The 25,098-nt window shown below is 38.8% G+C and overlaps 1 protein-coding gene across 3 annotated transcripts in view; it reads left to right on the top strand.

Annotated features, from left to right (window-relative positions):
- LOC102690452 (fasciculation and elongation protein zeta-2) overlaps positions 1 to 5,844 on the top strand; it is an 84,188-nt gene extending 78,344 nt beyond the window's left edge. For all 3 annotated transcript variants that reach the window (XM_015345305.2, XM_015345298.2, XM_015345308.2), the window contains one exon: positions 1,475 to 5,844. Coding sequence is in view for 2 of the 3 variants with exons in the window: in XM_015345298.2 (XP_015200784.1) it covers positions 1,475 to 1,491 (17 nt within the window). In the remaining variant the exon portion in view is untranslated. The remainder of the gene's footprint in view (positions 1 to 1,474) is intronic.
- The last annotated feature ends 19,254 nt before the right edge of the window (positions 5,845 to 25,098 follow it).

Below are 25,098 nucleotides of genomic sequence, written 5' to 3'. Positions count from 1 at the left end.
ACTAATAGTACAATAACAATAAATGTTAGCAAAAACTAAATTGAAAAAACAGAAATATGGTGATTGCATAAGTATTCAATATTTTGGAAACAGCTTTGGCAGCAATTACAAACTGAAAGTTTTTTGTTAAATCTATATCAAAGTCTCAGTCTTTCACACTGTTGTGGTGCAAATGTTTGCCCATTTCTCTTGGTAAATTTGCTCAAGCTCTCTCATGTTGCTCGGTAATCACATATGGACAGCAGTTTTCACTTCTTTCCATTGATTTTCCATAGGTTTCAAGTTAGGACTATGTCAAGTCACTGACAAATGCATCCCTAACCAGTTTCTCCCTTGAGTTCTTTCTGCTTCTTAATGTTCAGCTTCACAATTTTCAAAGAGATAGTAAAGGGTCTTTAAAATGTTTTATTCTCTTCTTCTGTTCTGTGCCTTCACACACCTTTATGCCTGAGGAGTTTTGAAGGCTCCGTGATCGTTATGGTTGAATCTCAGCTTGCAATTCAGTACCTGACTGAGGGATGTTACAAAGACTGGTGCATTTATTCTGAAATCATGTGATCCACTATTATTGTACGCAGACTCCGCTAAATACAATTAAGAGACTCAGAAATGACAATTACAGGTAATTGTGCACACCAAAATTAATTTAGGTTTGCTACCGCAAAGGGTTTGAATACTTCTGCAATCATGACTTTTCCAGTTTCCTTTAAACTTTGAATGTATGGATTTGGCTGATACCAAATACTGATTGATTGATCAGAGTGTTGTGACTGCAAGATTTAAAGCAACAAAATAAAACTGGGTTAGAATACTCTCACAGGGCATTTTATGTGAAAGACAATTGAAAAGCTGAACTAAGTTTGTAATTGCAGAAAACTTTCAGTTTTGTATGAAACGTTTTATTTGTGAACAATTAATATGTAAGTCATTACATTATGACTGTTGTCATAATGCCAGAAATATAATTTGTTTGAAAAAAATGAAAAATATTAGTTTTTACGTATATTATTGGCCTTAAGAAGAGCCATGACTTTTAAATAAGTTGGATTGTTAATTTAAAAATTTGCTCTCTGCCTTTATAATTGATGAAATATTACAGAATTATGGAGAGAACATATAATAACAGTAATTCCTTGTATACAAAATGGTGGGTATTCCCATTCTTTTTCACCCTTTTCACTGTGATGTCAGTAAACTTTCCAAAGTCCAAAGTTGCTATTCACATTGCACAAGAGTCTTTGCGTCTGAGCACACTGAGCTAGGAGACTGTTTTGTGCTGATGTTTTGCTTCATAATTGATCTTTGGAGTTTTTTTAAATTACTATAAAATAATAGGACACCCAATGTCACATATAAATCTAGGAAAGAAGATTTAAAGGCACACAGGATCTGTGACAAGCACGTTGCTGTGTTAAATGTCTATGATTAACTTTTCTTTGTTTTCCAGCATTGAAATTTTTCTTTTTGTTTGCAGTTCTGTGTCCTACATAAAGGAAAGATGCAACTTCCAGGTGGAGGCGGAGATTCTGGGGCTCTAAGGATGGAATTATTTTGTTTCCATGACATGAGATGGACTCATTTTAGCAACTTTATTCCCCCATTGGAACTTTCACGTTGCCTAGCATTTCTCGCTTTCCATTCATAGTAACTGTGTAGATCATTTTTATTTTAGCCTATAACTGAAACATCCTCCATGTTATTCCATCAGACTAATTAGAAAGCAGTAGAGGTAGCTGCCATTCTGTAGACTTCAGCATCCTCTGTGGGGATCAACAAAGAACATAGAGAACACAAAAAGAACAGTTGTACAGTTTTAACAAGGAGTGTTGTTTTTAGAAGTGATTCAATTATTTTTACAATGTGTAGAAGATAGAAATAATTTGTTCCCTTTCCCTTTTGCGGAAAGGGGAACTGTAAACTGCTGTGTGTAATTTTAGCATTTGGTGACCCTACCAACTCCTGGGTTTAATAAAATTAGTCCACGTTGGTGGGGTAAATCAATTAAAACTTAAACACTTAAAAAGGGATCTTATAGCTATTAGCTTCTACAAAGAGGTAATGTCTGAATGTTTTACTACAGTGTCCAAATTCTAACATTGTAAGCATTATTCATACTGGAATGATTCAAGAATCACCCTGAAGAAATATCTTCAGCTCAGCTTCAAGCTGTGATTTCAGGATTTCATGAGCAAGCTTCAGTTAGGTTAAAGTCCCACAACAGAAATCATCAGGGGCTAAAATCCAATGTATGTTCTTCCTTATTTAAGTAATAAGGAAGTAATAATTCAAGATCTGAAAAGAGGACAGTATTAGTTTTTTTTTAAAGAAATAGTTCAGATAGGTAAAAATAATTCCAGTGGAATGAAAACCATAACAAAACTTGTGGCAATCAGAGACCTAAGTCCACTGCTTAAAGTGAGTGAATGATCTTTAAAGTTGTGCCGTTAATGAATGTTAGTGGTATATTCTTTGCATGAACTAATGTTCAAAGCTCCCTTCAGTTTGGCCCTGCACCAGACTTGTGATCTGTACTGTACTGTTCAATGGTGAAATGCTTCAGCTGTCTTTCAATATATAACAACCACTGGCATGCATGTAGTGTGTATTCAGATGGTGTCATTGTAAACATAATAACAGAAACTTTAGTTCTATATCAAACCTTTTATCTGTTCTGTACAAATAAATTACAAAGGTAGTGTAGACTTCATCATGAAAGAAAACAAAACTATAATCTGTAATCATATAATCATATACAATTTCATTTTAGGGCAAAGTTAGGCATGTTAATATCGTAATACCTGACTGCCAAGTAGTGTTTATATAATATATAAACAGTTGGGTGTTATTAACACACCTAGCTTTTTCAAAATGGCTCTAAAATGTAAAGTTACATTGAAGTTGTTGCCACTTTGTTACTGAAAAAAGGAACATACTCATGGATCAAGGGTATTTCTCAGTACTGAAAGCACTATGTCAAACATTCACACAGATACATATAGACTCTACAAATATTTCTTTTAAAATTTTAAAACAAGGATTGTAATGCACTAATCTGTTTTATCAAAGTTGCTTGGCACTGTGTATTGTGTAACCTAGCTATTCTAATTGAATTCGGTATCATGTCTTCTATGACTGTATATATTTGAATATCCAAATGGTGAATTTAATTCAAAAAGACCAACAGGCTCAGAACCTTTCAGTCTCTGTAACATCCCTGGTGTTACTGATGCACAATATGCAAGTGGCTGTAGACAGTTTGTGCTCCAGTTGTGAAAAAGAATACATGCTTCCACTGCCAAGAAGGTGGATCTTAGCAATATGATGAAAGAAGACAAAACTATAATCTATAATCAAGTACATACATAAAAGTACTTAGTTGACAAATCAGCATGCTTTAGAAATAGAAAATATAAAATACATGATACATGAGATTTTAGATACACTAAAACGTCTTTAATCTTAGTTTCAATAATTATTGGTACACCTGCTATGCAAGCACTTTCTATAGTAATAGTGTCTTAACAAGCTTTGTTATGGTTATATTTGACTATTTTTTTCTTATCTTAAGCCCAAAATGCAGAGCCTTTAATCTTTTAAGCTTTGAGGGGTGTTGTTCTTAATTTCCTATAATTGCCTAATGGGCCTCAATTTGAATATACATTTGTTAAACTGTCTAATCTGTCTAAACTGTCTAATCTGAAGGGTTCGTATGTCAAGCATATCTGCTGTTTGTTTGAATATGAATCACCTACTGTATTTGATAGGCTTTTCAATACAGTGGTCAATGTGAAGAAGAATCAATTGATGCTTGGTCCAGATCTCAAACTACTCAAGAGTAGCTTTAAATATGCTGCTTATAAAGCATGAGCTGGCAAACATATTATTGATGATTAAAAAAAAATCCAACCCACTTTTGTAGGTGAGATATGGAAATGAGGCATTGCTATTGCATGGCAGACTCAAACAATCAGTCCATTGGATACGTTTAGGAGGGGCAGTGGTATAATACTACTAAGGTGCTTACTCTCGTGTTTTAGATATCCATGTACTCAAGGAATTTTAATGCTTGTGTTTTTGAAGAATTTTCCCCATGAAATGTAGTTCTTTTTTTATTTAACAAGACCATGTTGTGAGATTGATAACAGCAGCATTTCAAAGCAGTGGTTGTATAAGGGTTTGAAGTCTCATCACTTTTGGAGCTGACATCAATTTATTTGATACAGGGCCTTCTTCCACAAGTTGCATTTGTGTTATCATACAACATTTTAGTGATGTTAATTAATGCACAAGAACAAGTGACAAAGGCCAAAGAATACAAACTGGAAATGTATCCTTAATACATATTACTGTGCATTGTTAATACCCTTGGCTAATAATTCTCATAATTTGAATCCAAAGTGCGTACACAGTACAAGTCATCATAAGGCTAAGCCATAGCTTGTGAAACTGTAGCTAGTGGTCCATTTTAGTTTCAAGCTTGTGTATTAAATTGTAATGTATTTCTTGAACATGTAGGCCATGTGTGGACAGTTAAGTTGTAAGTTGTACAACCATTGATGACTCAACTTCGTGTAATGTGGTAGCCGGCTTTATTTTCTTTAGCAGTGTTTCGGATTTGCCTTTAACAGGATTTTTTCCAATTTTTTGTTTATTTTTATTCCTGAACACAACACTGGGCTTTGCCTGAAAGAAGTTTATCACTGAGATGCTGCCACTCCATCCTTGGCTGTTGAGAGTCATGTGCAATAAATGTTTTGTTCATTCAAGCTCCAGGTCCACCAGCATTCCTTATAACCTCCTGAATGATGATTGTTATGATGTAGAAATAACTGCCTGAAGCCTGACTGTTTTAATAGATTTAAAAGTTAATCATACTCATACTAAAGAAAGCATATACATTCATTCATGTGGGTTGATCCTCAAACATTGTCTAAGTGGCAAGAGTCTTTGGAGATGGAACTGCACTCTAAGAAACCATAACATTACTTGTTTACACAATTAAATTGTGTCATGTGTGCTGAATTGATTGAAGGTCTCCTTGGATGCCAGATAAGTGACCGGGTTTAACTTAATATATAGCGAAATGTAATAATTGTTATATTGTTAGTCATTAGTAGAGGATCTACTACTAATGTTTCTTTCTACTAAGGTTGACATTTGCAGGTCTGCCCAAATATAATTTCTTCATTTATGTTCTTTTTAAATACGTCCCTCTGTGTCATCTATTAAATCTGTTGTGTCTGTGTCAGATATACACTAGAGAATGATTCATGTTTATCTTCTAAATTAAAATGACAATTTATTACATTAAATATGATATTTAATGTTCTTCTATTGCAAGCTTTGAAAGCTCTACCCTTGTTGCTGGTATCTGCTGCATGTTTTTATTGTTCAGAAATAATGAAGGGATATTTCAGCCATAGCAGTATTTCTTAAAGCCTAGACCTCAAAAGTAGGTTTCTATTGTGCTTTGGAAACATTTTTTTAAAATCTTTAAACAGTTTTTAAGAAGTGGCCAAGACAAATCACACTTAAGGTTGATCTGCATGTTGAATTTTTCAGCAGTTCACCAAGACATATCAGCCTCCTTTGCCAGACATTGATGCTAGGGATTGCATACAAGAACTGTATTAGGGCTGCCTTTGTCAATGCCTGAACGTATGTAAATAGAACTTAAACATTATTTTTAATGCAACATGACTTCTTTGTTCTTGTTTTTAGCCTAATTTGTCTATAAATTTATTCTGTAAATGTTTCCGTTTTGTAACCTTGATTGTCTGGAGTACACAGTTTCTTTCTTACCAGAGTCTAATGCAGAATAAAAAGGAGAAATAGTTAATTTTCTTTCTTGGAATATTCTCATATTTTATTTAGCTTCGTGTCTTCACCCAGGCTTGTGAGGTTGGAAGAAACAGCTAGCTACTTAAAAGTCATCATCTGCCTTACTGTAAAAGTTTCAGCTTTACATTTTGTTTAAACAGGAGCTGCATCTAAGTATAAAATTGTTATTGCCATAAAAATAAAATTAATCAAAGAATTAGGAATATTTGCATCTGTAACACAACAATAATGTAAACGCCCTATTTATATATAAAATTTATTTCTTTATATATACTATAAATTATTTTATATAGCACCTTTCACCCTAAGGATTCCGATCCACTTCACATACAGTACATGAGTGTACCTACTTCATCCACCAATGAAATGTGAGACCCACCTGAATATTGCAGCAGCCACACTGTACAGCAGATGAGGTGGAGATGTAAGGAATGATTTCAGGACTTTGATTCTCTGATGAACGATTACTGGCATGGGGCATAGGCCACACCGCGACATAGGTTTATGGAAATACCAGTCAGGAGGGAAAAGGGCCACCTACTGAACCACCAAAACTGTTACTGCAGTAACATTATTTTTTTCGGATGTTTTCCATCCAAGGACTGATATATTTTGACAAACTTTGCTTAGCTTCTGAGATCAAGCTCAACCCCCAACTTCTGTTTTATATGTTTTCCATGCTTACAGTGAAGAAGTGCAAATAGCAAATTATATTTCCACTGTGAAAATTAAACACTTTAGTGCTGAGGGTACCTATGCCTGTTATGAGTTAAGAATTAAGCCCTCAAGGACAGTTTTATTATTTTGTACATTCCCAGCTGGCCTGTGTTTCTCCAAGATCTTTCAATTGGAGGTGTAGCTCATGTACCCTACACTCATTTGGCAACATGAAACAGAACAGAGGTCTTGGGTTAATTCTCAAGGCTGACCTAACTGCCTTGGTTTCTAACCTTGTTTACTTCTTGTATCAAACTGTTACTGACCAATAATAAAAATGTATGTTTTTGTATATGAGATCTTCAGGAATAAAAGCCTGTTGCTGCCCTTAGAAAAGTGAGTGAGAGATGAGGTTAAGCTATTAACTTTGTCCTCCTTTGTTGCAATAAAGAAAGCGACATAAACAATGGTCTACCAGTGAAATACAAGCAAAGGTTACTGAAGGATATAATTGAGAATTCTGTGATCACAAATGTTCTCTAAATAGATCAGTTTTGAGTAGAAACAGATAGCCGATCAAGACTACATATTTACAATGTTTTTTGTGTAGTTCATTCAATCACTAAGGAGCGAAGCTGGATAATGATTGGGCTCTGGAAGTGAAATAGCCTTTTCAATAAATTTTGCTTTAGTTGCATAATACTCCTTGTACTTACAATGAATGTATTTTTTTATATTGTAAGTCAGTAAGCAGGGATCTGTTAAGCAAGTCAACAATAATATACACACACAAGAATTACCCTTGCTTTGGTTAGAGTGATTCCAAGCTACAGTGCCTTGCACCCCCTTTGGACTTTTTCACATTTTATTGTTTATTTAGCTGAGAATTTTTGCCACTCATCGGCAGCAAGTACTCTATCATGTCAAAGTGAAATAAATGAAGTTTACTAAATTAATTAAAAATAAAAAACAGAAAATAATTGAATGCATAAGTATTCACCCCCTTACTTTGACCCATATAAATTATCTCTGAAGTAATCAACTCTTTTCTCCAAATCAATTGACTGTGCAGTTGAGGTGTTTCACATGATTTCAGAATAAATGCACCTGTGTCCAGGAGCTTCCCCACTTCCCCACACACCATGAAGACCAGGGAACATTCCAAGCAGATCCAAGACAAGGTTCTTGAAAAATACCAGTCAGGGCAAGAATATAAGAAAATTTCCAAGGCATTAATTATACCTTGTAGCACAGTGAAGTCCATCAATAAAAAGGTGAGGAAAATCTTGAACAACTGTGAATCTGCCCAGAAATTGCCGTTGTTCAAAACGGAGTGTCCAGGCAAGAAGAGCCGTAGTAAGGAAGGCCACCAAGAGGCCTACGGTAACTCTAAAGGATTTACAGTCCTCCATGACAAAGATGGGAGAAACTGCATGAGACAACTGGACAACTCAGCTGAAGTTGGACCAAAGGCATGTGAGACTCAACAATTTGGAAGAAGATTCTATGGTCTGATGAGACCAAAATTGAAGTTTTGTGCCTCAATGCTAAGTGATATGTTTAACCTAACACAGCACATCACACTGAGAACACCATCCCTACAGTGAAGCATGGTGGTGGCAGCATCATTTTTTGGGGATGCTTCTCTGTGGCAGGGACTGTAAAGCCCATAAAGATAGAAGGAAAAATAAATGAAGCTAAGTACAGAAAAATCCTGGAGGAAAACATCAGCAATCAGCAAGAACACTGGGACTTGGAAGACGATTCAACTTCCAACAGGACAATGACCCAAAACATACATCAAAAGCCACACTAGAGTGGCTTAAAACCAAAAAGGTTAATGTCCTGGAGTGGCCCAATCAAATCCCAGACCTCAGTCCAATTGAGCATCTGTGGAATGACTTAAAAATTGCTGTTCACAAATGGTCCCCATCCGACTTGATGGAGCTTGACCAATTTTGCCAAGAAGAATGGGCAAAAATTCCAGTGTCAAGATGTGCAACGCTGATAGAGACTTACCAAAAGAGACTCACAGCTGTTATTGCTGCCATAGATGGTCCTACCAAGTATTACTCTGTGGTGGTGGGGGGTAAATACATATCCATTCAATTAGTTTCTGTTTTTTATTTTTTATTTAGTGAAATGTGTGGATTTGTTTTTCACTTTGACATTATAGAGTACTTTGCGTTGATGAGTGGCAACAATTTTTAGTTAAATATATGTGTAGTGTCAAACAAATGACAAAGTTCAGGTGTCTGTGAAGCAGAAGTCTCTTTATTCATATGCATATGGAAGTCTGGCTTGCAACCACCAGACTTAAAAAATAAGTAGCTGAAGATGGTCCTTTATACCTTAAAACAGAAAGAGTTACTATGACATATTCTAAACAAATGATTGAAAAGCAACACCTGCCAATTAATTATATCTAAGTTGCAGACTAGACAACAGTTAGTTCTTTTCATATTCTGGGCGTACAAGCAGCTTACAAAATACATGCCCTTATCTTACTGACCAAGGCCAGGCAGGATTCTTTCAAAGGGGATTACTCCCATGAGCATCTTTTATATTAATACAAACCCAACATGAGCTCTGATTATCATTTGTGGCTGATTGATAAAGTATTGATTCCATATCCCCATTTATCAAAGTAAAACTCCTTACACTTAACAGGCACACTGTCGCCCTCCCTCAGGAAGCTCAACAAACACAGAAATAGTAATAACATAATAATGTTCACTCAGTCTTTGGTGCAGTGGCTCGGTGGAAGTGCAAGGCGTAGAACCAGCGATCTCATCCTGTCACTCAGATGGCAGAGTCGGTAGTCAGTTGCACTTGATATGGTCCCTCCCCAGCGGGGTTGCAACATCTGGCAGGGTATATCTTCCTCACCCACACCCACTCGCCAGGTATCAGGTCATGTCTTCCATCTACTGGAGGTCTCCAAACGTCTAGCACCTGTTCACCAGCCCCATGCACTGCTTCAACTAACGATCTACAATTAGCAAATTCAATGATCAATTAACCAGATTTGGCCCTCAAGGAAGTTTCGTTGGTTGGTTCGTGATGATATCAAACAGGCTCTGTTACACAATTCTGTTTGATCCAGCCCGCAGGCTACATAGGCAGAGCATCTACCCATGGTGTTCCTTCAGTCTGATGTTTCGTCGATCTTTCAGAATTCTATTCATTCGTTTCACTGTTCCAGCAGACTGAGGGTGATCTCAGTCCATCTCACCCCGAATAATGTAGCCACAGCCTGACACAATTTCTCTATGAAGTGCATCCCTTCATCATAATACAAGCGGCAGGGCAGTGCCCACCGAGGGCTTATCTCCATCATCAAGTGTTTGGAAGACAAAGAGGCAGTGGCAGCAACACACTGGGAAAACATATTATAAGAGCCAAGGTTTCCCTTTACAATTGTCAATTTGCCACTACATGAAAGTTTCCTCAGGAGCAGGCCTTTTGAGCTGTTGCACCCACACCTGAACTGTAGTTGAGTTCCTTTGATGAGCATCACATCGAGATACCACATAAGTGGCTACTGCTTCAAACCAGGTCCCCACCCAGTTTTGGGTAACTGGCACACCATTTGACTCACACCTGGGTGTCCGACAGAGTGCCTTTGTCGGGCTACAAAGGGTATTAGGCTGTGAGGGCATGCAGGGCGTCCAGTGTGCTGGCAACACCACATTCTTTTCTAACCTTGTCCTTTTCTCTGCTTTAGAGGCCTCAGCCTGAATGTCCTGTAGCTGTCCCCTTTTCACCAACAAAGGTTTCACAGGGGTCTCTGACTCCTGTTTTACCAGGACTGCTCACATGACAGCTGCATCTGCAAAGTTGTTCCCTTGAGTTACTGGAAACATTTCTTTATTATGTGATTTACACTTTACCAAAGCTTCTAACAGTTCAGAGACAAACCCAGCATTCTTAACTGGAGTCCCTGCCATGTTGAGGAAATCCCTATTCCTCCACCGCCATCCAACATTGTGGCATACACCAAATGTGTATATACAGTCTATATAAATCGATACAATTTTCCATTTAGCATATTTACAAGCTCAATTAAATCTTTTCATTCGGTCTGCTGGTTCTACACCAGATTATTCACAGTTTATACAGCCAGGCAGGTAGCCTGCACAACACATAAAAATGGCCCCTTGGCCACCGCATCAAGGAGTCCTGAATAATAACCCACCATACGATGCCTACCTCCATGCTCCTGCGCCAGCACAGCAGCTCACAACCCATTCCTTTCACTTACATACAGATTACATACAGATGATCTGTCTGAGGGAATCCAGTCCAGAGCCAGTGCCTGCAAGAAAGCTTGTTTCAAAACATGAAAAAATGGTTTCTGCTGCAGGGGTCAAGGGAATTTTGTCTTTAGACTGCACTACCTCCCTTTAGCCAGTTCTTCACCAGGCGAGCTCGTTCTGAGAAGGCATTCACCCTGGCTTTATCATGTAGTTGGTTTTATACCCTTTCTCCGTCCAAAGATCTAATACTTGGAGTAGCCTGGCCTTATGGATTCCCTCATTAGGTAAACAATCACAATATCACATAGCTCTATTGAGGTAGTTCACATAAATGCTATTTCATACAGAAATTCCTTACTGCACACTGTAAGATTCTTTCACTTTTATTTAAATCCTGAGATAAACTTAGGAAGGCTACAAAGGGGTTTACTAGATTAAATCTATTATTTCACGCAAGGCTCTCGTTTCAGCTTCTGACATGTTCTTTAATTGAGATATCAGCCCCTTCTGGTCCTCTCTATCAGTAGAGTTATGAGGGGGACCCTTCCCCCTCTGTCACTCTGCCTTTCTGCTTTTAACAATTGTCTACAGGCTTTATAAAAATGGCCAGGTCTCTTACAAAAGCGACACACTGGCTGTTCCTTTTTCTCCTCTTTGGGAGTTTCTGTATCTCCCATTTGCAGCGCTCGTACTTTAGCATACATGCTTTGCTCTATCTTCCTAGCTTCGCGAGTTATTAATCAAATCTGCTTTCACTCTCCGTAATGTCAGAAAAACGTAGCTGCACTTGTTTGGCAACATCAGGTTTTAACCCACTCAAGTAAATTTGTTTTATTACTGTGGAAGTATCTTCATTCACTTCCTTTTCATCTGCTAACCCCGAGTATTCTATCCATAGAGTTATAAACCTTTCTGTAAAATCTGAAACATCCTCACTTTCCTTCTGCTGACATGCTGTTACTTTTTTCCAATCAGTTTTCGGTGGGTAATGTTCTTTCAAAAATCTCCACACTAATTCCCACCATTCTCCCAGGTTCTTTCTTTCACACACCTGTTTTAACTGTCCTGCCTTTCTTTCACCGACTCTTCTCAAAATCATTGCCGCTTCTATAGGTCTAATCCCATATGTATCCTTAAATTCTTGAAGTGCACTCCAGGTTTGCTGCATGCCTGACTTAGGGTGTGGCACTTTTTTAGCCCATCGGTCTATATTGTCAGGCTTGGATTTGTACCCCTCTTTTTCTTCTGATCTTTCACTACTAGATCTCTCACTTCTGCTCATACCCCTAACTGGGCTTGAAGACTCTTGTCTTTTCCCTGTAAAAACGTTATGACCTAGGGGTTGCCAGGACCCGTCTCTATCTCTATCTTATGAAGTTTCTTCCATATCCGACCCTCCTTCTGGATACGGCCAGTCGGGATATCTGTCCCTGTCCTCATTTTTGCCTTTTAAAAATTTAAGTGTTACGTTCACATTACTACATTTCTCTAATTCGTTCGTTTCCCTAATCGAATTCTCAGATGTTTCCCTAAAATAAGACCCGTCTCTGTCTGTTTTTCGACCAATGTTCATACATTTTTCTACACTCCTGTTCAGACCAAATTCCGTCTGACAGTCCATATTTCTTTTTAAGTTTCGCTTCGCATTCATCTAGTTTCTTTTTTTCTGACACCCAGTCAGACACCTCCACTATTTTTTCTTCACACCAAACCATTACCTGTCCTCTGCCAGTATATTTCAACTGGGAAAACACATCCAGTATCTTAAAACTGGGAAAACACGTCCAGTATATTTCAACCGGGAAAACAAGTCCAATATCTTTCAACTGAGAAAACAGCCGACACACTACAGACGTCTACCACCACATACACCATAAACTAATTTCTTTTGTACTCGCTTCAGCTTTAGAAAAACCCTCGACAGCAACATAAGGGACTTTTTAGAAATGAGGAGTCCTTACCTCTTTTTAAAAGCAGCCGCCTAACTTTTCTGCTCCACCTCTCTGTCAGAGTTCCCTCAGCTGGGAGTACCCTGCTCCGCAGTGCCAAATTGTAGTGTCAAACAAATGACAAAGTTCAGGTGTCTGTGAAGCAGAAGTCTCTTTATTCATATGCAGATGGAAGTCTGGCTTGCAACCACCAGACTTAAAAAATAAGTAGCTGAAGATGGTCCTTTATACCTTAAAACACAAAGAGTTACTATGAAATATTCTAAACAAATGACTGAAAAGCAACACCTGCAAATTAATTATATCTAAGTTGCAGGCTAGACAACAGTTAGTTCTTTTCATATTCTGGGCGTACAGGCAGCTTACCAAATACATGCCCTTATCTTACTGACCAAGGCCAGGCAGCATCTTTATATATTTGAGCACGAAACCTACGTCAAGCCACTGCATAGTTTGCCAAAAACATACATAGACTCCAACAGGTTTTCATCCAGAATGGTCCTGTATTTGGCTGCATCCATCTTCCCCTCAATTTTAACCATCTTCCCTGTCCCTGCTGAAGAAAAGCAGGCCCAAACCATGATGCTGCCACCACCATGTTTGACAGTGGGGATGGTGTGTTGAGGGTGATGAGCTGTGTTGCTTTTACGCCAAACATATCGTTTTGCATTATGGCCAAAAAGTTCGATTTTGGTTTCATCTGACCAGAGCACCTTCTTCCACATGTTTGGGGTGTCTCCCAGGTGGCTTGTGGCAAACTTTAGACGAGACTTTTTATGGATATCTTTGAGAAATGGCTTTCTTCTTGCCACTCTTCCATAAAGGCCAGATTTGTGCAGTGTAAGACTGATTGTTGTCCTATGGACAGACTCTCCCACCTCAGCTGTAGTTCTCTGCAGTTCATCCAGAGTGATCATGGGCCTCTTGGCTGCATCTCTGATCAGTCTTCTCCTTGTCTGAGCTGAAAGTTTAGAGGGACGGCCAGGTCTTGGTAGATTTGCAGTGGTCTGATACTCCTTCCATTTCAAGATGATCGCTTGCACAGTGCTCCTTGGGATGTTTGAAGCTTGGGAAATCTTTTTGTATCCAAATCCGGCTTTAAACTTCTCCACAACAGTATTACGGACCTGCCTGGTGTGTTCCTTGGTCTTCATGATGCTCTCTGCGCTTTCAACAGAACCTTGAGACTATCACAGAGCAGGTGCATTTATACAGAGACTTGATTACACACAGGTGGATTCTATTTATCACCATCAGTCATTTAGGACAACATTGGATCATTCAGAGATCCTCGCTGAACTTCTGGAGTGAGTTTGCTGCACTGAAAGTAAAGGGGCCGAATAATTTTGCACGCCCCACTTTTCATTTTTTTATTAGTTAAAAAAGTTTCAAAAATCCAATAGATTTCGTTCCACTTCACAATTGTGTCCCACTTGTTGGTGATTCTTCACATAAAATAAAAAAAATTATATCTTTATGTTTGAAGCCTGAAATGTGGCAAAAGGTTGAAAAGTTCAAGGGGGCCGAATACTTTCGCAAGGCACTGTAAAATGTGAAAAGGTCCAAGGGGGGTGAATACTTTTGCAAGGCACTGTACCTCACACAGGACAAGCCAGTCAAAAAGCAGTGCCCATGTTACTTTTCCTAAAGACCCAAGTTTAGTACCAAGATGTTGGATATTAAAGTTTTGATTTTGGTAGTGTTGTAACAGAAAGAATAAGGTTCTGGATCCCGAGATGAAGTAAAACAGATGAGTTTATTGCATGCAAGTGTAAGAAAACCGGCTCAGGGACGCCAAATTTGTAACGTTGCCATAGCCAAAATGTAAATGTAGTGGCTCTCTGAAGGCACCAGTTCTGTAGGGTTTGGGCATTTACTGAGACAATTATTAATTGTAGCAGTAAATCACAAAGTTGATTCTTTTGATGGCTTTAGAATCCAACCATGCAACATAACTCAAACAACGCGCACACACAGGTACTAATACACGAGGATACATTTATTAATACATAGAATATGCATGTAAACCTAACAGATCTTATCGAGAGGGTTATCAGAATACAAAAGGTATATATTCAATCAGTTACAAAGTGTTACACATATCAAGAGGACATACGTTCAGTATATCATTCATTTAGACCGTTTCATAAATGAACTTGGTTATAACTTCTACATTAGATACTCAAAACAAGTACATAACTCTTAGGAATCCAATTGATATCAACTGGTTGGGATAACAATTGAATTCTCGAGCTGTAATGCATTGAAGTTGAATACTCATCCAATCTTTGGGATTCAGATCTCCTGCGGGCTCAAAGAAACAGTTGCAGGCTGTTGCTGTCCAATCCGTGCTCTCTGGCTCGGAGCCAGGCTGTGCTGTGCGGCTTGCGACGGTGCGCTGCAGATGCTCACTGGCCTGCTAGTTAGTGTTGGCTTTAACTAGCAAAGTTTGTGCACAGGAGAAAAGATGACTGTGGGTCCCAGCAAGTCAGGAAGAGGACCGGTTCGTTCCTGATGAAGAGCTAGTTCTGAATAGTGATTCAGCTGTCCACAGTTCCGACCTGTTCACGAGGCTTGCTGCTGGTGCTCACCTCGGGTGGATCCTCTAGTTACTCTCTGGCAACCTCCGCTCTAGACTCTTAGAACAAAGGAAAGTTCTGGCACTCGGACACACTGGCCGTTCCGTGGTTGTCCAGGCTGAGTCTCAGGATGGTCAGGAGGCGCGCTGCGAGAATGTCCTGCCCTTGGGAGCCTTCTGCTCCTGGGCCATCCTGCCCTGGAATTCTCCTTTGAATTCCCTTTAGAACAGTCCACAGAATCCTCTCCAGAATCTTACTGAATCTCACAGGCTCTCTGTGTTGCCTGTTTTTACCTGGAGGAACTTCAGCTCATTGATTGGCTGAAAGTTCCATGGGCATCAGAGTCCCACGTGGGTTACTCGGCCCTACCAGTCCCTGATTGGTTGATCAAGGTGAGATATGAGTCACTTACTCCTGACACTTAGGAATGCAGTCCAGATGTCCATCTGGCACTCCCTAGACAGATAGGGGCCAATGGATGACCATTGATCATGATAGCCAGGCTTAGCTAAGTGCATCCCCCTTTGGGAGCTGTCCTTATCAAAGGAACCTTAAATCAGCCTGCATGAATAGTTTATCTGTGGCTGCACCACAGAGATGAACAGAGAAATGGGGCCTCATTTGGGAAGGCTCAGAACACTTAATTCTTTCTTATTAATAAGCATCGCCACTACACAAGGAACAATAAAGCCAAAGTCTTGTTTCCCGCAAGAAGCAACAAAACCGAAGTATTGTTCGATGTGCCGGTACAAACTTTTAGGTTATATAGTCCTTCCTTGCTGCTTCGGACGTCATTCGGTGTTATGGTAAGGGGGGGTGGGGGGGTCATGGTATTTGGCCAGTAAAGAGACCCTGGCCAAATGGTCAGTTTAAGATTATGCCCCCAGGGGGTTCCTTGCTCGCATCTGGAATCCTTATCAGTTAACCCCCTTTCCTGCCATAAACCCCTGTTGCTTAGAAGTCTAATTTTCAGGCAGAACTGACTTAAGCTGGTCTTTCAGACTGTGGGTGATGGGGACAATGTGACTTCCAACACCCCTAGTGAGGCAATTACAGCCTGGCACACCTTCCCAGTGTAGTATGCCCCTAGATCAGTATACAAGGGGCAGGGCAGTCCGTACCACGGGATCATCTTTGTCATACACTTGGGTATGTGCCAGCCCACATCACATCATCATACAACCCCACATTCTTTATACATTTGTTCTAACCACTATTAAACATCTATTAAAAGCCTCAAACTGAATTCTCCCTTTTCCCCAATAGAGGTTTCACAGGGGTCTCAGACTCCTGCTCTCCCAGTGCTGCTCGTCTGGCATCTGCATCTGCATGGTTGTTACCTTGAGTTACTGGAATTCTTTATTCATTGTGTTATTTATACCTTACTCAAGCTGCTTCTGTCGGCAGCTGTAAAACTACAAATCAGTTCAGAGACAAGCCCAGTATTCTTAACTAGAGTCCCTGCCGTTGTGAGAGAATCCTGTTTCTCCATAGCCATCCAGAATTGTGGCCATCATGCAACAAATACATACATTATATACATATACAGTAACCCTTTAACATCTTTCTTTTTACAATCTTCCATCAGTGCTCTTAACTGGCTTGCTGCGCTGAGGCAGTGGAGGGGCATTTTTCCGATTGTAAGCATCTTGAATTCTGTTGTAACAGCTCAGCCTGTTCTCTGTTCTCCCTCATGCATCAGAGAGGACCCATCAGTAAACAGTATTACATTTTCTTAAATTTTCACGGTCCCCCACCCTTTGGCTACAGTATCTAATGGTATAATAGTGCCTACCTCCATGCTCCTGCATCAGCACAGCTGCCCAGAACCCTTTGTCCACACTTACATACAAAGGAATGGTTGATCCATCTGAGGAAACCCCAGTCTCAGCACCTGTAAGAGAGCTTGTTTCAAATTATTACAGGCGGCTTTTGCTGCTGGAACCAAGGCAATCTTGTCCTTGTACTGCACTCCCCCCTTAAGCAGATCTGTTAAAAGTTGTGCTCACCCTGTAAAAACATTGCACCCAGGCCCATGCTCGACACAAAAGGGCCTTATCATAACTGCTTAATATCAGACAGTCTAAACCTGAAGCAACTCAGACTTGTGGGTTTCCTCGTCAGGGGAAGCACTCAGAATACCATCAACATACTGAGTGATCCCAGTCAGTTGAAGCCACGTGATACCCTGTTTTGGATAGTCATACTTTGTAATGCATAATATTCCAACCCAATAGATCTGGGATAAAACCACCCACATTCGTGTGATAAGTGCACGTGAATGTTAAAATCTGGTACTCAGCAAGTAAAACTAGCTGCCCCAATACTCCTGTGGCCTCCTGCCGTCTTCCCATATACATTACTCTATAGCACACTGTTGAACAGAGGAGTGAAACAAGCATGACAGTAGTGCTCCAGTATCCGCTAACAGACAAACCAACACTCCATTAACAGTACATTTTTATCCACTGGACTGGGACATACTTAGGGAGGCTACAAGTGATTTACAGGATCTAATCGTTAGGTAAACAGATCTTCTCACAAGATGTTAGAGCATGTCTGGTTTCGAGACGTTCGAATAAATCCAAATTGTTTCCACTATCACAACTAATTGTATATACATACAAAAACTGTTTATCTAACTCCTTTTACGTCCACCTGTACTGTACTTATACATTTCAGATGCTCTTATATTTTCCAATCTCCTTAAGTTGATTTTCATTGTCTCTTTAGTTACGTCTCTAGCCATTCCCGCTGGCTAAACACACTCACACCGTCATTTAGTATACAGATGCAGCCATTCAAAATGCGCAGGCGATACCGCATTATTTTGCGGTACGCTGTACGCAGTGTACCGCAAGCTACCGGTAAATACCGCGAGTTATCGTAAATTCTCCTATAATACGACAAGCAAAATAATAGTATCCGGAATTTCCGCAAGGTGGAGCTAATAAAGCTCAACCTCTCATGTTTGAGCTGTGGCCATCAAAGTCTTTAACGAAGATATTACTAATAGTATTAATAATGAATGACCTTGGACAAGCTGGAAGTGTAAACTCAAAGTATTGGCCTGGTCAACATTCTTTTTTTAATTGACCGTCTTTGTAAAAGTAACACCACAGCATTTCGCAATCACGCATTAGTTTCCAATCATGCAAAGTACAGTAATTTTGGATAATTGATTCACCATGCCTTTCACATGCTCATAAAAGAGATTGATTTAGGAACATAAACATATTACCGTATGCAAACTGTACTGTATACAGTATGTATATGTATATTTAATGTCTTAACTGTGCCCGTTTAAGTATTGAATATTCATATCTAATTTTACCACTGAAGGGAAATCTTAGTAGCTGAGCATAAAAAGAATAGGAGCATACTGCAACGCATGTGAAGGCCATAAACAATATTAATTTTGGAACATAAATATACAGTATATGGCTGGTCTCTGTACTTTAAAGAAAACATACACGAAACATGGTTTCATTATGACCAGAATCGGTCTTGAGATATTTTAAACTTGATTTACAGTATTTGAGAGGTATGTCTTAACACTGATACTACAGTGCGTAAATACTGCTCACTTATATGTTTCTAGGTTTATATTATGCATTTCATACGGTCAAATTACTTTTGAGCAACTAATAAGAAGCGCGAAACGGTATGCGTTTTAGTTTCGTTTTGTGCTGGGACTCTGCTTTTAACAATGTTGCCGTGGATTGATTAGAGATATCAAGTACATACAAGTCATTTTTTAAATGTTGTAGTTCGTCTTGTAAAAATGTTACGAGTACATCATCTATCAACAATTACACAGGTTCTGTTTCCATATTGCCGATTTTGGTTACGTAATATTAATTTCTAGATTTCACGTTGTGAATATATGATTTGGGCAAACAGAGCCGCAAAGAAGTACATTATGTTGTTTTGTTTTTTTTTGCAGTTTTATCTAGAACAAGCGATGCTTAAACCTTTGTCTGATTCTTGTGAAACTATCCACACGACAGTTACAGTACCTAGGAGTTGACTTCAGTGATGTCACTGATGGGATGTTTCTAAAAATCCATCCTCTGTAAAACGTCTTCTCTAGTTGTCCTGCATATGTATTCGCTAATGAAGCTGTGTGTTCTGAGCCTGGATCTCTACATTTCTGTATGAACCAGCTTAGAGGGCTAAAGACAGCTTGTGTTTAAATTGAGTGTAAGGTAATTTATGCTTCTACAGTCATCGTCAGCATTTATTATTGTACTGTGCTGTAAACTTGTTCTGTGCCTAGTCACATTATTTTATAGCGTTTTTATAGCGTTATTAAATCCGGTGGCGCTGTGTTAGTTTCCTGACTCCCATGTCACATGGTCTTTGATTGAATCCCATGGAACTATGACTTCATTTTTTAACAAACATTTCTTTGAAAAAATGAAACGTTTCCCTTGGTCAGAGATTAAATAAAACCTCACTCGCACCAAACAAATTTATATTTCTAAATATCACAACATGATCGAATTTAAGTCTTTTTAATAACAATGAATAGTCACCTATGCATTACAAAATAAACATTTATATTGATTTGAATCGTGTTTTGAACCAGCTGCCAGTTAACACTGTACTTCCTACTTTGAAAATACCTGTGAAACCGGTTTAATTCGTCATAGCCAGCACTCCGGCAGAGAGGGGGTTGTACTCGTAAAGTAGAAGCAGGCGAGATTTCCAGCTAAAGACACCACCTTTGAGTGCTTTGTGTATATTCTAATTATAGTGGGGGCAGGGTGTGTGGGAACAGGTTTGGTTGAAATTGCATTGGAGATCTATGTTCTTCACACCTGAAACATTTTCTCTGAAAGCATTTTCTTCGCAGTTTAGCCGATCTTGTTACAGCATGTTACAGTTTACTATTATTAACCATATTAATTTTAAGTGCTTAATGCCATTTTTTGACCAGACACGAATATTCTTAAGTCCATATCTTCGCAAGGGAATCAGTGCGAATTGCAATACTAATTAAATGACCGCAGGCACTTTCCACCCCCTCTGCCGGCAGGAACATTCCTATTCTTAGCTCAGCAGCTCATTACAAACCGGGTTTTTTTTACACAGCGATACAGCTTTGCGTTGTGAATCTGTTTTTCCGTGTTTACAAAGAAAGTGGAATACAGTGATACTACCTGCTATACAGATACATATGTTTAGATATTTAGACCCTTAAATTAATATCATTATTAATAATAATGATTATAATGATAATAATGATAATCGGCCAGTGAAAGCTCTGTTGTCCTTCACATCAATGCCTGAAACATTTTACCGAACCCAGGATTTTACAGAGAGGGAGGAGGGGCGGAGCTCAGCAGTACAGAACGAACATTCTGCTGCCTGGAGCGCTTATGGCAGCAATTGCATCTGCATTTATAACTTAGTTTTTAAAATTAATCAAGCAATATGAAGCATCTCTTTTTACTTTTAAGTCCCTTAATTATCATTAAGCACAGCTTTCTCACCACTTAGACTACTTATTGATACCATCCTTAGTCAAACCAGAAACGTGTTGTTCTGTCTAATGACATTACAAGTGGAAAGATTTAATCGTCTTTAATTTTGTTACGTTATACATTTTAGAAACGTTTCATCCCTACAAACACCACAAAACTATTTTCGATTGTATTTCTGAATAGTATGTTACACTTAGTTCACTGTTTTAAATACATCTAATTAAGAAAGTAAGGTGTTAGCATAAACTATTAGCAATCAATAATATTACATTTAGCACTGTAATAAGCTGTTGCACTTTGCCCCACATCTTGTAAAAATATATTTTCATTGTTCAAATATACATTAAGTCTGACTATCATATAATAAGTTAAATAATAATAATAATAATAATAAACTTTATTTTATATAGCGCCTTTAAAGGTGGCTTCTCAAAGCGCTTTACAGGATGACAATAACAATAAATAAGAAGACTACAACAATAAATAAGAAAATTTCACAAGACAGGACACAATTATAATTACAACAATACAACAATAACAATAGAGGAGACCGTGGAAGATGGTATTAAGAAGAGCAGAGGGGTAAAGAATGGAACCAGTTAAGTAAAGGCTTTTCTGAAAAGGAGGGTTTTGAGTCTGGATTTGAAGGAGTTTAGAGAAGGTAACTCTCTAATATCCTTGGGCAAGGAGTTCCAGAGCTTGGGGGCATAGCAGGAGAAGGCCCTGTCGCCCATACAATGTAGACGGGCTTGGGGGACAGTAAGGAGGGCAGAATTTGAAGAGCGGAGGTTGCGAGGTGGGGAGTAGGGCGATAAAAGTTCAGACAGGTATTGAGGTGCCAAGCCATGTAAAGCCTTGTAGGTGAGCATGAGGATTTTAAAGTCTAAGTGGAATTTGACTGGAAGCCAGTGCAAGGACTCCAGGATAGGAGTAATGTGAACACTTGCACTAGATCTGGTCAGGATTCTGGCTGCTGAATTTTGGACATACTGCAGCTTGTTCAGAGTAGATTTAGATACCCCAGGGAGCAGAGCATTGCAGTAGTCAATTCGAGAGAATACAAATATGTTGATCAGCTTTTCAGCCACAGTTAATGATAGCATAGGGCGTAGTCTTGCGATATTTCTAAGGTGAAAAAAAGATGTTTTGACAGTATGCTGTACATGTGGGTCGAATGTTAAGCCAGAATCGAATATAACCCCAAGGTTTTTCAATTTTGATTGGAGCTCAAGTACAGAGCCATCTACAGACAGGGTTACAGGACTGGCTTTACGAAGTTGATGGGGGGTACCAATAAGCATGACTTCAGTCTTGTCACAGTTAAGATGAAGGAAGTTTTGAGTCATCCAAATTTTTATGTCAGAGATGCAATTAGATAGAATAGAGACAGCCACATCAGTGTCGGGTTTGGTATGGATGTATATTTGAGTATCGTCAGCGTAAAAATGAAAGCTGAGGCCATGTGATCTTAAAAGCTGACCAAGTGGGAACATGTAAATGCTGAAGAGCAAGGGGCCCAGTATTGAGCCCTGAGGGACACCAGACTTGAATACTTAAATACAAAACTAAAGAAAAAATAGGGTTAAATACAATTCAAAATATTTTGCTAACAATGTTAACTGTTTATGAATAATAAAATGTATTAACTAAGGAGTAGGATGGCACAGTTGTTAGTATGTTTTTTGTTTTGTTTCTTTTTCATAAATACAACAGTAGTACCTGATGTCTCAGTGGCTTTCAAAATTAAATTATGCATGCAAACCTGTGAACTAGAAAGATAACTAAGATATCCATCCATTTATAATGGTGGCAAAGTGGTTAGCATTGCTATCTTGCAGCACTGGGGTCCTAGGTTCAATTCCTGCCATCCTGTGTGTGTGGGGTTTGCATGTTTGCTCTGGGTTACATGGTTTTTCTCCATTTGTGTGATATGACTCCCTCTCGCACTCCAAAACATACTGGTAAGTTAATTGGTTTATGGGAAAACTGGCCCTGGTGTGTGTGTGTTTGTGTCTGTCTGTCCTGTGATGGACTGGCGCTATGTCCAGGGTGTATTCTGCCTTGTGTCCGTTGCTTACTGGGATAGGCTCCAAATCCTCTGTACTGGATTAAGAGATTAGAAATGGAAGTAAAGGCACTGTGTGGATGGAACTATACACAGTGTTAGAAACCCACTATGAAATGGCAGCATCTCACTGAGAATAAAATATTTTATAGTGCTGGCTTAAGGAAACAGCCTTTCCACCTCTCTTGCACATCAGTATCCATACCTAGTTATTTAAACAAATTGCCTCTAATTATAAACATCTTAATATGCTGGCTCTGTGGATCCGCATCAGCTATGTTTGCCCATTCCTTCAATTCATGTGCATCCAACACACAGTTCAATGCCAGCAACTACACATAATCTAAAATACAATCCTTATTTCAGTATCTTATGTAAACATATAGTCTGTTAACTTCATCATCTTCATCAAAAGTATGCCTAACCCCATTAGGAAGTGTTCTTGTTATAAGTGTATTCCTCAGCTTTCCCCAAATTATCTTCTTCTTGCCAACATCTCTAGTCTTTTATCCTGCAATAACTCAGCCAACACTTAAATCTCCAAAAGCTGCTTGTATTAATTTCTTTAAATCACAAATATCATGTGTAAATACTGGCCATGTAATACTCTGCATTGTGGAATAATAGTTTATTTTAAAGGGAACTAGAGAAACTAAGAACTAGAGAAATCAAGAAAGGCTTTTTTTCTAGAATTAATAAATACACATCCTGTTCACTGGGGAAATTAAATCCACACTGAACAATCTTCAATATGTTCAGAATATGACAGCAAGAATCCTATCAGGGATGCATTACACCTGTTTTCAAGTCCTTGCACTGGTTACCTATCAGATTTCGAGTCAACTTCAAAATCCTTATCCTCCTTATATACTGTCCTACAACTGTTATTATTGATCACCGAATTATTGTACTTGACATGACTTCATTCAGCCTTTCCTGAACGTCTATGACAGGCAGAGAGAGTGCTGTTTCTGGTGCGATCTTTTGGAGCTGACATTTCACTGTTTTAAACGAACAAGAAATTAGATTGCTCATAAATCAGTTATTCCATATAAACACAGCGTAATTGCCCTCCGAAAATCCTCTTTTTCTTGTTCGTTTTAGAGACCTTGATCGAAACTGATTTTAGATGTCAGAAAGGATTTATTTTCTCTGTATTTCCTACATTGCTTTGTCGAGATTTTAACTTCATATCTAGGCTCAGATTTCAACTATAAATCGTACAGTAATTAATAGCAGTAAATACTGATGTTTTGCGCCCTCTTACCACAAAAATATATGTTTTGTAGTTGGGATTAACTTTATTTTGTACGCGTAGCTACTACCATTCGGACACCGAACAGTTAAAGATGGCGGCAAATCAGACACCCAGAGAGGGGGGGGGGGCATCTTCTCGCCTCCATAACTAAAATGCCAAATAGGAGTGGCTTAAGCGACATACACAGTCGTGTAACTGACAGTTTGAGGTAGCCTATCGTGTAAATTTCACTGTGTTGCTGATAGGTTAAGCTTTCGAAACTCTGCCCCAAAGTCATGTGACTGATTTTTCGCCCTGTTTCGTTGGTTAAACGCAACGATCACAAGCACCACCATGGTAACTGGGATGTGTAGTTTTTAATTCCGTTTGAATTATAACTGTACGTACTGTCTTCATATTTGGCCAGGGCTTTAAAGAGAAGGCGCGCCAAAAAATTTTGGTGCCGTCGTCTCCGCTTTAAAGGTATCCCCGTGCTGGAAGAATTTGACCTCGGAATGTTTGCCCAGAGTAGTTATAGTGGACATAAAAACAAGAGTTCGCTGGCATTATATCCTAGAAGACACAGACCGGCGCCAGACCGGTAAATGCCTGATGAACTAGGGATTGGACAGTTTCCAAGTGCTTGTACAATCGATGGAAATGTTCAAATAAATGTGCAAAAGAAATAAACAAAATAATCATTTATTTCTTTATCATATTGGCTAGCTAATGTCCTCTCTTTGCTAGTTAGTGGCTGTATTTCTGCGTTGGGTAGCAACAGGTGACTGTTCTCAGGCTGTAAACAGCTTAATTTTCGTGTTAAATAATTTTTAAAAATTAAAATTCATTCTATACAGCAATCACATATTTGGGTACCGTTTCATAAAACTTTCATGCTTAAAATGTTTAGGGAGAAATGGAAGACTGGTGTGTATTTTTTCTTTAAACTATCAAGACCAGCCATACACAGTACAGTTTATGTACATACAGTAATGTTTATGTTCCTAAATTAATATCGTTTT

The sequence above is a fragment of the Lepisosteus oculatus genome, chromosome 2, assembly GCF_040954835.1.
Source record: "Lepisosteus oculatus isolate fLepOcu1 chromosome 2, fLepOcu1.hap2, whole genome shotgun sequence".
NCBI classification, from domain to species: Eukaryota; Metazoa; Chordata; class Actinopteri; order Semionotiformes; family Lepisosteidae; genus Lepisosteus; species Lepisosteus oculatus.
Note: the sequence above shows the minus strand (reverse complement) of the source record. Positions and strands in the feature narration are given on the sequence as shown.